Below are 14672 nucleotides of genomic sequence, written 5' to 3' on the forward strand. Positions count from 1 at the left end.
ATTCTCATTCGTTGAAAGTGGAGAACAGGGTAGCCATTCACGTCAACCTGAAGTTTCCAGGCAAGTATTTGCATAATTTACCGCGCATCCATCCTGTCATGGCTAGAAGGATCCAGTTTTTGTCAAAATAACGTCAGATTTGACTTTTCGTAGCAGGTTAGTAGAAGGTTGAGAAAATGGTTACTTAGGGTTAGTTTAAATCCCCCCGCCCCAAAAATATCTACCTTTGACGTTAATTTGACAAAAACTGGATCCCTTCTATACCATCCATCCACCTGGTTCCCATCGTTACCGGTAAGAAGGTAAACAAAAGGAAGAGGGATCATGGCGGCACTGGATGCAGGTAAAATTATTAGCGTCCACCCATTGCGTTTTTATCTATTAGCGTCAATTAAAAATGTCCAATCTTATCTTTGAATTTATAGCTCCCCTGCGGTGCGTTGCCTTTGGTAGCTGCCAGGAACGGAAGTTGTTTCCGACCCACTGTGCACCTAACCGGCTGGGCATTAAGCTGTCACTTGAGGGAGCCCCACACCGTGGCCCCGGCTGCTATGACAATCATGTGAGTTTTTCTGAGTAGCTTACTGTCATGTTCTTTCAACGACCTTCTATCCATACACTTCATAAAGATCTGTTATCCTGTTGATCTCAAATAAACCAATTTGGTTATTTTCCGCATGGTAATAATATATTGCAGAAGCTAGCTACTCAAACAACATTAGAAAATCCTTACATTCTCTTGTGAGGTTTTTCATGTTAGTCATTGTTCCAACAGGTTGGTACCATTCTGTATGATGTACAGAAGAGACCTGAGAGTAAGAAAGGATACACTCTTGCTGCAAGGACATCTGCACGGTTTCTGCCCTGTGCTCAGGTATGATGTTAAAGCCTTATGAGAATATGCATTATTTATGTTGAGAGCCAACGTGTTTTTGAAAAATCTTAAAGTTTATCTAACGATGTGAGAAATGAGTCAACCTATTGCCATTACATTGAAAGCAATTTGAAAAATTATCTTCTTATAGGCATATTGTAACATTTACTTCTGTATATAGGTCTCTGAATATCCTTCTCTCATTAAATGTTTTCCTCCCACCACCCAGACAATCACTCCTTCCCCTCAGAGGTATCAGCAGGACAGAACCTGGTCTAAAGTATACCCTCCTGGCAGAATCCCCTTCAGCTCCACCACAAAGAGGTTCAGGACCAAGCCTGTTACAGCTGACTTCAAACCAGGGTGAGTGAATGCTAATGGGGAGTGGCACCCTTTTCAAACTGTCCATAATAGGAAAACACTGATTATCTCTTGCAGGGGTATTCAACTCTTACACTATGAGGTTCGGAGCCTGCTGGTTTTCTGTTCCATCTGATTATTAATTGCACCCACCTGGTCAAAATCAGTCCCTGATTAGAGGGGAACAATGAAAAAAAAGCAGTGGAACTGTCTTCAAAGTCAAGAGTTGAGTTTGAGGAATATCATGTAGCATGTACATGCTATCACTCTTCAAATGGATTGACTACTAACAGCTGTTTTTATGATGCAGCCCAGGGACATATGCTCATGATACTACTCTGAACCGGAAGGTGTCATGGCCTATGAAATTTGGTTCCCCAGACTGGGGTAGACTGCCCACATTAGAGAGGAAAGCCTTGAGGACAGAGGTGGGTTTATAAGTTTGACTTTGCATTACTATACAAAGTAATATGGAGATGTAACTGTATACTGGTATTGTCAGCAATAACATCTGTTTCATTTTTGTCATACATAGCTGCTTTGTGACAAGGAGTTTGTGAAGCAAAGGAGTCGGGTGGCATATCTACAGTTGTTCTACTCCTGACTCTTCTGGAGGTCAATCTGATGTAAGCATAAATAAAGTGATTGTATTTCTCAGCTTTAATATAGCCTCACAATTGACCAATATCTCAAGGTATACGAAGTGGGGAGTGAAGTTGCCCAATTCTTGCCTCATGTACGCTGAACAAAAATCTAAATGTAACATGCATCAATTTCAAAGATTTTACTGAGTTACACTTCATATAAGGAAATAGTACATTTGAAATAAATAAATTAGGCCCTAATCTATGGATTTCACAACTGGGAGTACAGATATGCATCTGTTCAGATACCTTAAAGGTAGGGGCGTGGATCAGAAAACCAGTCAGTATCTGGTGTGACTACCATTTGTCTCATATAGCGCATAGAGTTGATCAGGCTGTTGATTGTGGCCTGTGGAATGTTGCCCCACTCTTCTTCAATGGCAGTTTCACACCAGATACTGAAGTTGTTGCTAGATATTGGCGGGAACTGGAACACGCTGCCGTACATGTCGATCCAGAGCATCCCAAACATGCTCAATGGGTGACATGTCTGGTGAGTATGCAGGCCATGGAAGAACTGGGACATGTTTTATTTCAGATCATGAAACATGGGACCAACATGTTGTTTATTTTTTTGTTCAGTGTATATTTGGCGACAGGCTAAAATGTGTCATTTGGGTAAATGAATGTTAAAATTACAAATCAAAACATTTATTTCCTGTTCATTATTCACAAACAACTGAAATCATAATTTGAAAATGGCTAAAAATAAATAACATTTTAGCAAATGTTACATATTTTCTTTCACGACAGAACCATTCCACAAATTTGAAAAATATTAAATTGCAAAATGTCTGTTTTCTCATGAATGTAACTGGTGAAGGGTATCATAATGAGCAGTATTTGCCATGTAGAAAGATGAGAGGTTGGAGTCCCTGACCTCAGATGTCCACGTGGGTCCACTTCTCAGAGGCACAGAGCTGTTGACTGCTTCTCACAATTCACTCTTCGTTGTGGCCAAATTAGTAGCTAAGTGTAGTAAACTCATTTCTTCCTCCTCACTTTGGGTTTCTTGACTGGCCTCAAGTATGGGTTGTCAATCATGTTTTCTTCACTGACCTTCACCACGGGAACCACGCCCCCAGCAGGAAGCACGGAATTCTCCTTATCAGCTCCAGGATCATCCTAAATTTGATTAAAGGCATAGATGAGGAAAACAAACTTAATTTCACAAATGTTTTTTTGTAGCAATCAACACACCAGGTACATTTTAATATAGATTTGCTGTTAACAATGAATGGCTTTGTAAACACCCTCATTATTCTATGATTATTCTATTGAAGTTCATCCTGTATAGGCCAAACCACATTGCACTGCAGATCATAAAGACTCAAGGTTGAATATTTCCCTTGGCCCATGTCCCTGACTCACATTGAGGTTGTTGACTGGCGTGTTCTCGCTGTCGGTCTGGTCGTCCTGTTCAGAGGAGTCTGTCTCCTCCAGAGTCTGCAGCTCCAGTTCTGAGGGCAGCAGGGCACTGAGGTACGGGATGGAGCTGGGCCGCTCTGCGATCACTGGCAATCACAAAGGCATCAGTATTATTACCCATGTAAACACAGGTACCCAACACTCTCTCTAGTAGGAAATAAGATCAACAGGAACAGTAAACTTTGTTCCATATTAGAAGCATTTTTGTGCAGACTATGCAAAACTGAAGGTACAGCATTTCAATTCAACAACATGAATGAGAATCATGCTTGACAACAACAACGAGCACTCGCTCACATGGGAAGGCAGTGACATCATCCTTGAAGAGGCTCTGTGTTTCTCCAGTCTTGGCCATGAAGCGTGTGAGTGCTCGCTCTACATCCCTTCTCTGAGAAGCTGCCTTCTCTCGCACCACCTGGTAATCTGACACAGGCTCCCGAAACGTCTGATAGAAAGACAACCGAGGAAACTCACTAATTTGTTCATCTTAAATCTTTTAACTAGACCACTCGGAAAAGTGTCAGTAAAAAATACTAAATCAAGTATGTTTCTGGCTTGGAAAACTAAGAAGTGTGGTTGACTCACTGGAGTTTTGATGTAAGTGTGAGGATCGGGGAACTCAGGGAAGTGGCTGGGGATGTGGGAGGGATGAGTGCGTTTCTGTCCAGCAATCAAGGCCTTTGGGATCACAGGAGCATTCGTCACTGGAGCTGAAAAATACACACAGATTGCCAGTTAAGCGTCTTTATACTTTCATTCTAAGACCAGTTACTAGCTTGCTCTATAGTGTTCTTGTGTTTTGTCCTCAGTTGTAGTCTAAATAAAATAAAATAGTATTGGTCACATACACATATTTAGCAGATGTTATTGCGGGTGTAGCAAAATGCTTGTGTTCATAGCTCCAACAGTGCAGTAGTATCTAACAATTCACAACAATACACAAATCTAAAAGTAAAAGAATGGAATTAAGAAATATATAAATATTAGATTGAGCAATGTTGGGAGTGGCATTGACTAAAATACAGTAGAATAGAATACAGTATATACATATGAGATGAGTAAAGCAGTATGTAAACATTATTACAGTGACTAGTGTTCCATTATTAAAGTGGTCAGTGATTCCATGTCTATGTATATAGGGCAGCAGCCTCTAAGGTGCAGGGTAAATACCAGCCTCTTGAGGGTCTACTAACAGTAAAGACTCACGAGCAGTTATAACCATCCTCTGTGATCTCTTGGCATACCCTGGCAGAGTGTCCACATTGAAACCTGTGGTGGTAAGTGAAACAAATAAGTTAATGAAGACAAATTAAAATTATTCAAGCTAGGGATGGGCGATATGGCCAAAATATATCATGGTATTTAAAACAATTTTTTTACGGTATGATGGTATTTTTAGTTTATGAATAATAAAAGTTCTACATTTGCTTTATGAGTAGTGAGTGATCCTAGGGTGGCAACGCATACATTAAGTGATTTCAATTCACTGATTGTCTTTCTCCATTGATTGTTTTATACTGTTCAATTCAACCAAAACAAATTTCAGCACTTTTATCATTTCTGTATTTCCTGCACTCAATTGCAGTGGTGGAAAAAGTCAGCATATGGTCTCACAAGGGGTCTGAGGATCTCATCTCGGGACCTAATGGCAGTCAGGCTACCTCTGGCGAGCACATGGAGGGCTGTGCGGCCCCACAAAGAAATGCCACCCCACACCATGACTGACCCATCGCCAAACCGGTCATGCTGGAGGATGTTGCAGGCAGCAGAACGTTCTCCACGGCGTCTCCAGACTCTGTCACGTCTGTCACGTGCTCAGTGTGAACCTGCTTTCATCTGTGAAGAGCACAGGGCGCCAGTGGCGAATTTGCCAATCTTGGTGTTCTCTGGCAAATGCCAAACGTCCTGCACGGTGTTGGGCTGTAAGCACAACCCCCACCTGTGGACGTCGGGCCCTCATACCACCCTCATGGAGTCTGTTTCTGACCGTTTGAGCAGACACATGCACATTTGTGGCCTGCTGGAGGTCATTTTGCAGGGCTCTGGCAGTGCACCTCCTTGCACTAAGGCGGAGGTACCGGTCCTGCTGCTGGGTTGTTGCCCTCCTACGGCCTCCTTCACATCTCCTGATGTACTGGCCTGTCTCCTGGTAGCGCCTGCATGCTCTGGACACTACGCTGACAGACACAGCAAACCTTTTTGCCACAGTTCGCATTGATGTGCCATCCTGGATGAACTGCACTACCTGAGCCACTTGTGTGGGTTGTAGACTCCGTCTCATGCTACCACTAGAGTGAGAGCACCGCCAGCATTCAAACGTGACCAAAACATCAGCCAGGAAGCATAGGAAGTGAGAAGTGGTCTGTGGTCACCACCTGCAGAATCACTCCTGTTTTGGGGGGTGTCTTGCTAATTGCCTATAATTTACACCTTTTGTCTATTCCATTTGCACAACAGTATGTGAAATTTATTGTCAATCAGTGTTGCTTCCTAAGTGGACAGTTTGATTTCACAGAAGTGTGATTGACTTGGAGTTACATTGTGTTGTTTAAGTGTTCCCTTTATTTTTTTGAGCAGTGTATTAAGCAACCAGATGGCACCATTTTCTTGTTTTTATTTATTTACGGATAGCCAGGGGCACACTCCTACACTCAGACATAATTTACAAACAAAGCATGTGTGTTTAGTGAGTCCCCCGATCAGAGCCAGTAGATGACCAGGAATGTTCTCTTGACAAGTGCGTGAATTGGACCATTTTCCTGTCCTGCTAAGCATTCAAAATGTAATGAGTACTTTTAGGTGTCAGGGAAAATGCATGGAGTAAAAAGTACAGTATTTTCTTTAGGAATGTAGTAAAGTAAAAGTTGTCAAAAATAAAAAATTAAGCAAAGTACAGATACCAACAAAAAAAACTGCTTAAGTAGTACTTGAAAGTATTTCTACTTAAGTACTTTACACCACTGCTCAATTGAGATAAGGTCCACACTGCCACGTAGGGCTGCACGATATGGGCAAATAATCTAGGACTTATTTTTAACCAAATGTTGCAATTGCGATTTGACTGGCCAATTAGAGCAAAACTGTTGGAATCATGGAAATAGAATGACTATTCTAATTCTATAGTTAGAATATAAGTGGGCACTTTGAATATAGTGTTTTTTGAGATGACAACGAATTAAAATGCCAGGGAAGAGTTATTGTGAGAGGGTAGGAACTAAAGTGTTGATAAGTGTTTCCTACTGGACCTTAAAAGCTTTGGCTACATTTAACGTTTTCTCTTAGCTACTTCATGTAGCTAACATATTCTTGCTTTGCATATTCCTCTTTGATTTAGAAGATACTGTTGCACAAACATGCTGATTTAGGTCTACACCATCACTGGTATTATCAAGCTGTAAGCTACGTTTGCTCTTACTCAGTACATTTATTAGCGGCTAACAATTAGTGTCTCACAAGATTTAGGGCAACTTGCTAAGAAAAGACAAACTAGCTGTTTGCTGATGTAAGAAACAAAAACTAATAGTGTCATTATAGAACGCTTGTGGATTTATATTAAGAAGCAAATTGAAAACTGCATTGTTGTCATCAACATTGTTGCATGTGCTGCGTAGAACATACAGACTGAACACAAGTGTCTCGTGGTGGAGGAACATCAAATGTGCTCCTTGAGTGACAGGGGCGTGGCTAGGTCTGTGTGGAAGGTGGCACGGAGAGAGATGACTCAAGTAGCAAAGTAAACTATAAAAATTGACATTACACATGGCGTATCACATTTAACAAACCGAACATTCAAATACTGGTAAAGTAAAAACCCAAACTGGTCCCTGCATCAATACCGGTATATCATAAAATACAGTATACCGCCCAATCCTAATTCAAGCTGTAATTATTTTGCATCTTTCCTGAGGTTAAACTAACCCATTTCATTGAGTGTGACCACAGCGTCAGAGAGGGTGGGCGTGATTCGAGCTGTGTGTTCACAGTATGCCTTGGCACAACGACCTACTTCAGATATATCTGAAAAAAGTACAGGGAATAGACACAGATGAGAGGTCAGTAATACAGACAATTGTGGTGATTTCATGAAGGCCCAGTCACTTGACATGGCTTGTTGTTTAATTCAAGCCAGCAAAGGGTTATTAGTTTAATCCAAAACATGTATGAATTACATTTTCAAAAACAACAAAACACAATGGTTACATACAGCTCTGGATCATCTCAGTCAGTGATTCCACGGTGGCCTTCTCTGCGCTCTCGAACCCACACTCTGTCAGCAGAGAGCTCACCACCACTTGGAGGGTGCGACGCCGGGCAAGCTGGTAATTCTCTGCCGGGCTGGACGTCGCTTTACCACACCCTGAACGCTGTAAAACACAGATGTCAGTGTGAAAACACTTTCTCTCATGGTTAGCCAACTAGCTACCTACACGCTTATACAGGATTAACGACACCAGTTTGCAAATGGCATGACATGATTGTGAATAGCAAGTCAACAACGGGGGCAGGAAGTAGCGTTGGGCAAGTAACCGAAAGGTTGCTAGATCGAACCCCCGAGCGGACAAGGTAAAAATCTGTCGTTCTGCCCCCGAACAAGGCAGTTAATCCACTGTTCACTGTAAATACGAATTTGTTCTTGACTTGCCTAGTTAAAAAAAAAAATCGTTTAAATTTAGCTATCTAATGGATGTCATTTGAGGCAAAATTCTGGAAAAATGTATTGTGTATTTTAATGTGCTAGTTTAATTTGGACAGAGACAGGCGATGTACAACCATTGTAGTTAACCTAACGTTATGTTGACAAGCTAGCCTGATGATAGCTAACATTGTAGCCAAGTTAGCTTACAAACAATCTTATTTACCCCTACTATAGCACTGAATCCACCCGCCATCACCGCAGGGTCCGCCATCTGCACGGTAGGTTGTTTATTTGCTCCCAAATAGTTATTTCACAAAGTCACACCTTTCTGACAACAAAAGTGTTCGCCTAGCTAGCTAGGCACACGACAGAGAGAAAAACAAAACACTCGCATCATTTCCGGTAGAAAAAACTCCTTTAAGGAAAATGTTTTTATTAATGTCTTTATTTTTAGTTTTTATGTTCAGTTCACATAATACAATTGAAATGTATGCATCAATGTGTATGTAATAGAATATACTTAGCAAAAACGAATGTACACATTTATAAATGCATTTCTATAGCTTCCAAAATATTTTTACAATGGAGTACAAAAATAATTAGATAGGCTACAGTAGACTACTCACAGAACTGTTTGACATTAACCAGTTCATGACCCAGTGGTAACCTAAAATAGGTTTATTAGGAAGCCAAAAGAAAATACAAATTCTCAATCAGTCACAGAGCTTCTGCTGCCCAGCAGCCAGTCATCACTGTAGCTTGTTGTTGCATCCGTCCGTCCATCCATCCATTCAGCCTCTTCTCTTCTCATTAATAATAAGTCAAGGGGTCCCTAAACATGGCCAAATTATCATGACAAAAATCACCAAGTGCAATCTCTTTTGATTGCCTGGTTGACAGCTTATTTCACCACATTTTGTGTTCTGAGTGTTGGTTTCATTAGTGTGTGTAACATGAGAGGGTGTTGCAGTGCATCTTCAACAGGCATGTGACCTGATAGATGCCCTCCTCTGACGACCTTCCAGTGGCTTCTTAGCATCAATCTCCGTTTGCAACTCATCCACAACATCAGGCTCGATAGTGGTTATCTCTGGCTCCAGCATTTGCCTCTTCTTCTCCTCTGTGATCAGCTTGATCATTTCCTCGTCTAATGGCTCCTGTTCACAAAATGGCATGCAGACCGTTTCCACCAGCCCACCGACCACTCCAAACAACGCCAGGGTAGAGCCCAGCAGGTACACCTTCATCATGCCTCGACTGGGCCTCTGGCTCAGCATCTCCTTAGCGAATGGAATGATCTCGTTTATGGTATCCATTGTCTTAAGTTCAGTCTATTGAGGGAAAATGAAATGTCATAATTAATAGGCTGTTTAATGGCTCTGCAAATGTGGTAATTAAACTAAAACGAATTAGCGTAATTATTAGTACTGACCGCTGTACATTTTATGATAATCATAATGCATTAAATAATATATCACTGATAATATCTAAAATATTCAGACAATGTAGATTACACTCTTCAATTCTGAATAAGATTGAATGAAGACTGCACAGAACAGAGCTGAAAATATTTAAATGTACTTACGTGTATAGGGACCTGTTAAATGCTTTCCTTAGATTTCGTCTTAGTCAAGCATCCCCAAGCAAAGATGCAATGAGAGGTGCTGGGTTTTATACACAATGAGATCCACATCAACTCCCACAAAGTGTCAAATGATGAATATTCATGATGATGGGTGTTGAGGAAGTGCAGTGTCGGAGTCAACTGCTTTGAGTCAATGTCTTCGATATCTGATGCACTCTATAATGGCATTTGTCCAGGGTTGTTTTGGAAACAGCCAAGAGTCGGTACAAAGGCAAGGTCACTGAAAAAAACCATCTCGCCAAAATATATTGTGCAAGTAATATCACGTGAGTTACATGTGTTTTAGTCATGAAACAGAGGTACAATTGTGTGGTTTTGTAGAGGTTTTGTATCATTTCAGCCAGTTGTTTTGAAAGTAGTGCTCACAAGCCAAAACGGTCCCTGAAAACTGTACATCATCCATTTCGTAGGATATGTTACGTCCTGACATTTTTAGTTGTAATGCAAAGCGTTCAATATGTTACAAATTACAATTCGTACAATATGTCACAAATTTGTAAGTGCTTAGGATACAATTCGTACAGTATGTTACAAATTTGTAAGGGCTTAGGATCCCGGAATGCATCTTTAATAAGTGTAGTAGTGCTGTATAGGCTACTGTATTACTGCAGTCTTATAACGTGAAAAGCATTCATCACTCATCAGCCACTATCTAGTCAGCGTGATAGTCTATGATGCTACTTCATACAACTACAGAAACCCATCAATCTTGCTGCTTCTAAACAGTGCAATGAGTGTAAGTTCTACAATGCAGTCCAATGTTTGCTGATGTGTCATCAAATAAAGAAAGTCAAATTATGTCAAAGGTGAAAATCTGACCCATTTTGTGGGTCTCATCTACCTGCAAAACTTTGAAGTTGAACTAGGCAGATAGTTAATCCTAAGAGTGAAACTTGTATTTTGTGAAACAATAAGACAAATACAAGCAGTAGCTATGCTCGACCTGAACCCACTTCCAATACTCTATCTCCTGAGTCTTTGCAACATGTCTACTATTATTTTATATTAGAGAATTGACAACTCCACAATGAAGAATAAAGAGAGCTAAGACTAACACTACACATATTGCTGAACATTGACCATCATGTGTGGTTGGTTGGTTTATGTCCAGTGTTGTCACTTAACCCTAATTGCCCCTATAAGTTGCTCTAGATAAGTGTGTGTGTGTGTGTGTGCGAGCGAGCGAGCGAAGCACCATGCCCTTTGACATGATTTCCCAAAGCAGGACAAGAGGAGGAAGGCAGTCGTCTGGTTCTGTTGTGAAATAATCTGGTCACTAGTCACAGAGTACCATGTGTTGTCATTTCGGCAATACTGAAATGGCAATAATAAAATACGTGTCACATTTTCAGACCTTGATGACTGTTAAACAGGCTACTTTTCACACTCCAGTCTCACTCACATTCTTCAAAATGTGACTGCCAGTCAGACCAAGGTTGTAAAGTCCACTATAAAATACCATTGTCACATACCACTATCTGGAATCCTGGGATTCCCACTCATGTTCTGTATTCTCATGCCATTTGCAAAGTAGACTCAACCTTTCCCCTCTTTCTGGTTCTTGACCATGGCAAACTTCCTTGAAGTGATGATGCGTAATATGGCTGCAATTACGCTTTCAGGAAGACCATTACGTGTGAGGTGAGAACCACACTGACTAGACAGACTCCCTGTTTCAGTAAGCTGTGGCTTTGGACTGGCATGTTTGCTACTTTAGGAAAACTGCTAGACTGTTTGGGGACCTTTGCCCCATATTTCTGGGTTCTGTGCCACGCTCTTTTGCCTGAATAGGCAATCTGTCTCGGCTATCTGTGCTCCAAGTCAACTATCTTGTGGTTGGTGGGGTGGACGGGTGGGTAAGAAAGCTAACACGCTGCATGTAGTACTCATGTGAGGACCTTCTCATCTGTACCACATGAGAGGAAAAAGTACTTTCACATTGCATTAGCTAGCTACCTTAAAAGGGGGATTTGGTGGACAGTGTAATAGGGACAAATAACATCTTTCAGATGTGTTTTCTGATAAAAGAAGTGTCCTGTATTGCTGCTGTACCACTTTCTCCTTCACTTGTAGCCCCTGTGAAATTAATTACTAATTATAAACTCCAAGTCTCCGACCACTACCTTGTATCCTTTTCCCTCTCGCTCTCATCCAACACTTCCCACACTGCCCCTACTCGGATGGTATCGCGCCGTCCCAACCTTCGCTCTCTCTCCCCCGCTACTCTCTCCTCTTCCATCCTATCATCTCTTCCCTCTGCTCAAACCTTCTCCAACCTATCTCCTGATTCTGCCTCCTCAACCCTCCTCTCCTCCCTTTCTGCATCCTTTGACTCTCTATGTCCCCTATCCTCCAGACCGGCTCGGTCCTCCCCTCCCGCTCCGTGGCTCGACGACTCATTGCGAGCTCACAGAACAGGGCTCCGGGCAGCCGAGCGGAAATGGAGGAAAACTCGCCTCCCTGCGGACCTGGCATCCTTTCACTCCCTCCTCTCTACATTTTCCTCTTCTGTCTCTGCTGCTAAAGCCACTTTCTACCACTCTAAATTCCAAGCATCTGCCTCTAACCCTAGGAAGCTCTTTGCCACCTTCTCCTCCCTCCTGAATCCTCCTGAATCCTCCTCCCCCTCCCCCTCCTCCCTCTCTGCAGACGACTTCGTCAACCATTTCGAAAAGAAGGTCGACGACATCCGATCCTCGTTTGCTAAATCAAACGACACCGCTGGTTATGCTCACACTGCCCTACCCTGTGCTCTGACCTCTTTCTCCCCTCTCTCTCCAGATGAAATCTCGCGTCTTGTGACGGCCGGCCGCCCAACAACCTGCCCGCTTGACCCTATCCCCTCCTCTCTTCTCCAGACCATTTCCGGAGACCTTCTCCCTTACCTCACCTCGCTCATCAACTCATCCTTGACCGCTGGCTACGTCCCTTCCGTCTTCAAGAGAGCGAGAGTTGCACCCCTTCTGAAAAAACCTACACTCGATCCCTCCGATGTCAACAACTACAGACCAGTATCCCTTCTTTCTTTTCTCTCCAAAACTCTTGAACGTGCCGTCCTTGGCCAGCTCTCCTGCTATCTCTCTCAGAATGACCTTCTTGATCCAAATCAGTCAGGTTTCAAGACTAGTCACTCAACTGAGACTGCTCTTCTCTGTATCACGGAGGCGCTCCGCACTGCTAAAGCTAACTCTCTCTCCTCTGCTCTCATCCTTCTAGACCTATCGGCTGCCTTCGATACTGTGAACCATCAGATCCTCCTCTCCACCCTCTCCGAGTTGGGCATCTCCAGCGCGGCGCACGCTTGGATTGCGTCCTACCTGACAGGTCGCTCCTACCAGGTGGCGTGGCGAGAATCTGTCTCCTCACCACGCGCTCTCACCACTGGTGTCCCCCAGGGCTCTGTTCTAGGCCCTCTCCTATTCTCGCTATACACCAAGTCACTTGGCTCTGTCATAACCTCACATGGTCTCTCCTATCATTGCTATGCAGACGACACAAAATTAATCTTCTCCTTTCCCCCTTCTGATGACCAGGTGGCGAATCGCATCTCTGCATGTCTGGCAGACATATCAGTGTGGATGACGGATCACCACCTCAAGCTGAACCTCGGCAAGACGGAGCTGCTCTTCCTCCCGGGGAAGGACTGCTCGTTCCATGATCTCGCCATCACGGTTGGCAACTCCACTGTGTCCTCCTCCCAGAGCGCTAAGAACCTTGGCGTGATCCTGGACAACACCCTGTCGTTCTCAACTAACATCAAGGCGGTGGCCCGTTCCTGTAGGTTCATGCTCTACAACATCCGCAGAGTACGACCCTGCCTCACACAGGAAGCGGCGCAGGTCCTAATCCAGGCACTTGTCATCTCCCGTCTGGATTACTGCAACTCGCTGTTGGCTGGGCTCCCTGCCTGTGCCATTAAACCCCTACAACTCATCCAGAACGCCGCAGCCCGTCTGGTGTTCAACCTTCCCAAGTTCTCTCACGTCACCCCGCTCCTCCGCTCTCTCCACTGGCTTCCAGTTGAAGCTCGCATCCGCTACAAGACCATGGTGCTTGCCTACGGAGCTGTGAGGGGAACGGCACCTCAGTACCTTCAGGCTCTGATCAGGCCCTACACCCAAACAAGGGCACTGCGTTCATCCACCTCTGGCCTGCTCGCCTCCCTACCACTGAGGAAGTACAGTTCCCGCTCAGCCCAGTCAAAACTGTTCGCTGCTCTGGCACCCCAATGGTGGAACAAACTCTCTCACGACGCCAGGACAGCGGAGTCAATCACCACCTTCCGGAGACACCTGAAACCCCACCTCTTCAAGGAATACCTAGGATAGGATAAAGCAATCCTTCTGACCCCCCCCCCCCCCTTAAAAGATTTAGATGCACTATTGTAAAGTGGCTGTTCCACTGGATGTCATAAGGTGAATGCACCAATCTGTAAGTCGCTCTGGATAAGAGCGTCTGCTAAATGACTTAAATGTAAATGTAAATAAACTGGGTGGTTCGAGCCCTAAATGCTGATTGGCTGAAAGCTGTGTTCTATCAGACCGTATACCACTGGTATAACAAAAAACAAACGTATTGTTCTAATTACGTTGGTAACCAGTTTATAATAGAAATAAGGCACCTTAGGAGTTTGCAGTATATGGCCACTCTGCGTTGCTCATAAAAACAGCCCCTAGCCATGGTATATTGGCCATATACCCCCCCCCCCCCCGGGCCTTATTGCTTAATTATAGTTTAGCCAAGAGAGTGGGTTTAGCTAATTTAACAATAAGAATATGTACACCTCTTTATAGACTTGTTTCATAATATGAAGTTATCTGGCTAAGCCATTGATCCAGTCTCATCAATAACCCCTGGTGTTATCCCCTGCAGCTCAGCCGACCATACTGTATGATCTATTCTGAGACTTCAGATTAAACTAAATCAAGCTGGTGGTCTATTTAGTATAGGCTATCTCAATAACATATTTATAAGGGGTGCTGGGGAAAATTTTTTGGAAGCCCTGATCTAGTTCAGTGAATTGCGTCACGTGACCGAGCGTAGAGAGAGGGGAAAAAAGCAAAGACATAGGTTTGTTTGTGTACA

The 14672-nt window shown here is 43.3% G+C and overlaps 3 protein-coding genes across 3 annotated transcripts; 1 reads left to right on the forward strand and 2 right to left on the reverse strand.

The window, feature by feature from the left end:
• Positions 1–397: 397 nt before the first annotated feature.
• Positions 398–1857, forward strand: LOC129860629 (protein pitchfork-like). Its single transcript, XM_055931216.1, has 5 exons — positions 398–562; positions 776–874; positions 1104–1237; positions 1545–1662; positions 1770–1857. The coding sequence occupies exons 1-5, from the start codon at positions 398–400 to the stop codon at positions 1836–1838; spliced, it is 585 nt and encodes a 194-aa protein (XP_055787191.1). The 3' UTR covers positions 1839–1857.
• A 536-nt stretch (positions 1858–2393) lies between these two features.
• LOC129860627 (transcription initiation factor TFIID subunit 8-like) lies at positions 2394–8346 on the reverse strand. Its single transcript, XM_055931214.1, has 8 exons — positions 8166–8346; positions 7511–7670; positions 7225–7323; positions 4513–4575; positions 3892–4016; positions 3604–3751; positions 3250–3392; positions 2394–3003 (listed from the first exon to the last, which is right to left on the reverse strand). The coding sequence occupies exons 1-8, from the start codon at positions 8211–8213 to the stop codon at positions 2863–2865; spliced, it is 927 nt and encodes a 308-aa protein (XP_055787189.1). The 5' UTR covers positions 8214–8346; the 3' UTR covers positions 2394–2862.
• A 259-nt stretch (positions 8347–8605) lies between these two features.
• Positions 8606–9628, reverse strand: LOC129860628 (G0/G1 switch protein 2-like). The gene is made up of 2 exons (XM_055931215.1): positions 9528–9628; positions 8606–9273 (listed from the first exon to the last, which is right to left on the reverse strand). Exon 2 carries the CDS (start codon positions 9256–9258, stop codon positions 8920–8922), a length of 339 nt encoding a protein of 112 aa, XP_055787190.1. The 5' UTR covers positions 9259–9273; positions 9528–9628; the 3' UTR covers positions 8606–8919.
• Positions 9629–14672: the final 5044 nt, after the last annotated feature.

The sequence above is a fragment of the Salvelinus fontinalis genome, chromosome 8 (assembly GCF_029448725.1).
Source record: "Salvelinus fontinalis isolate EN_2023a chromosome 8, ASM2944872v1, whole genome shotgun sequence".
Lineage (NCBI taxonomy): Eukaryota > Metazoa > Chordata > Actinopteri > Salmoniformes > Salmonidae > Salvelinus > Salvelinus fontinalis.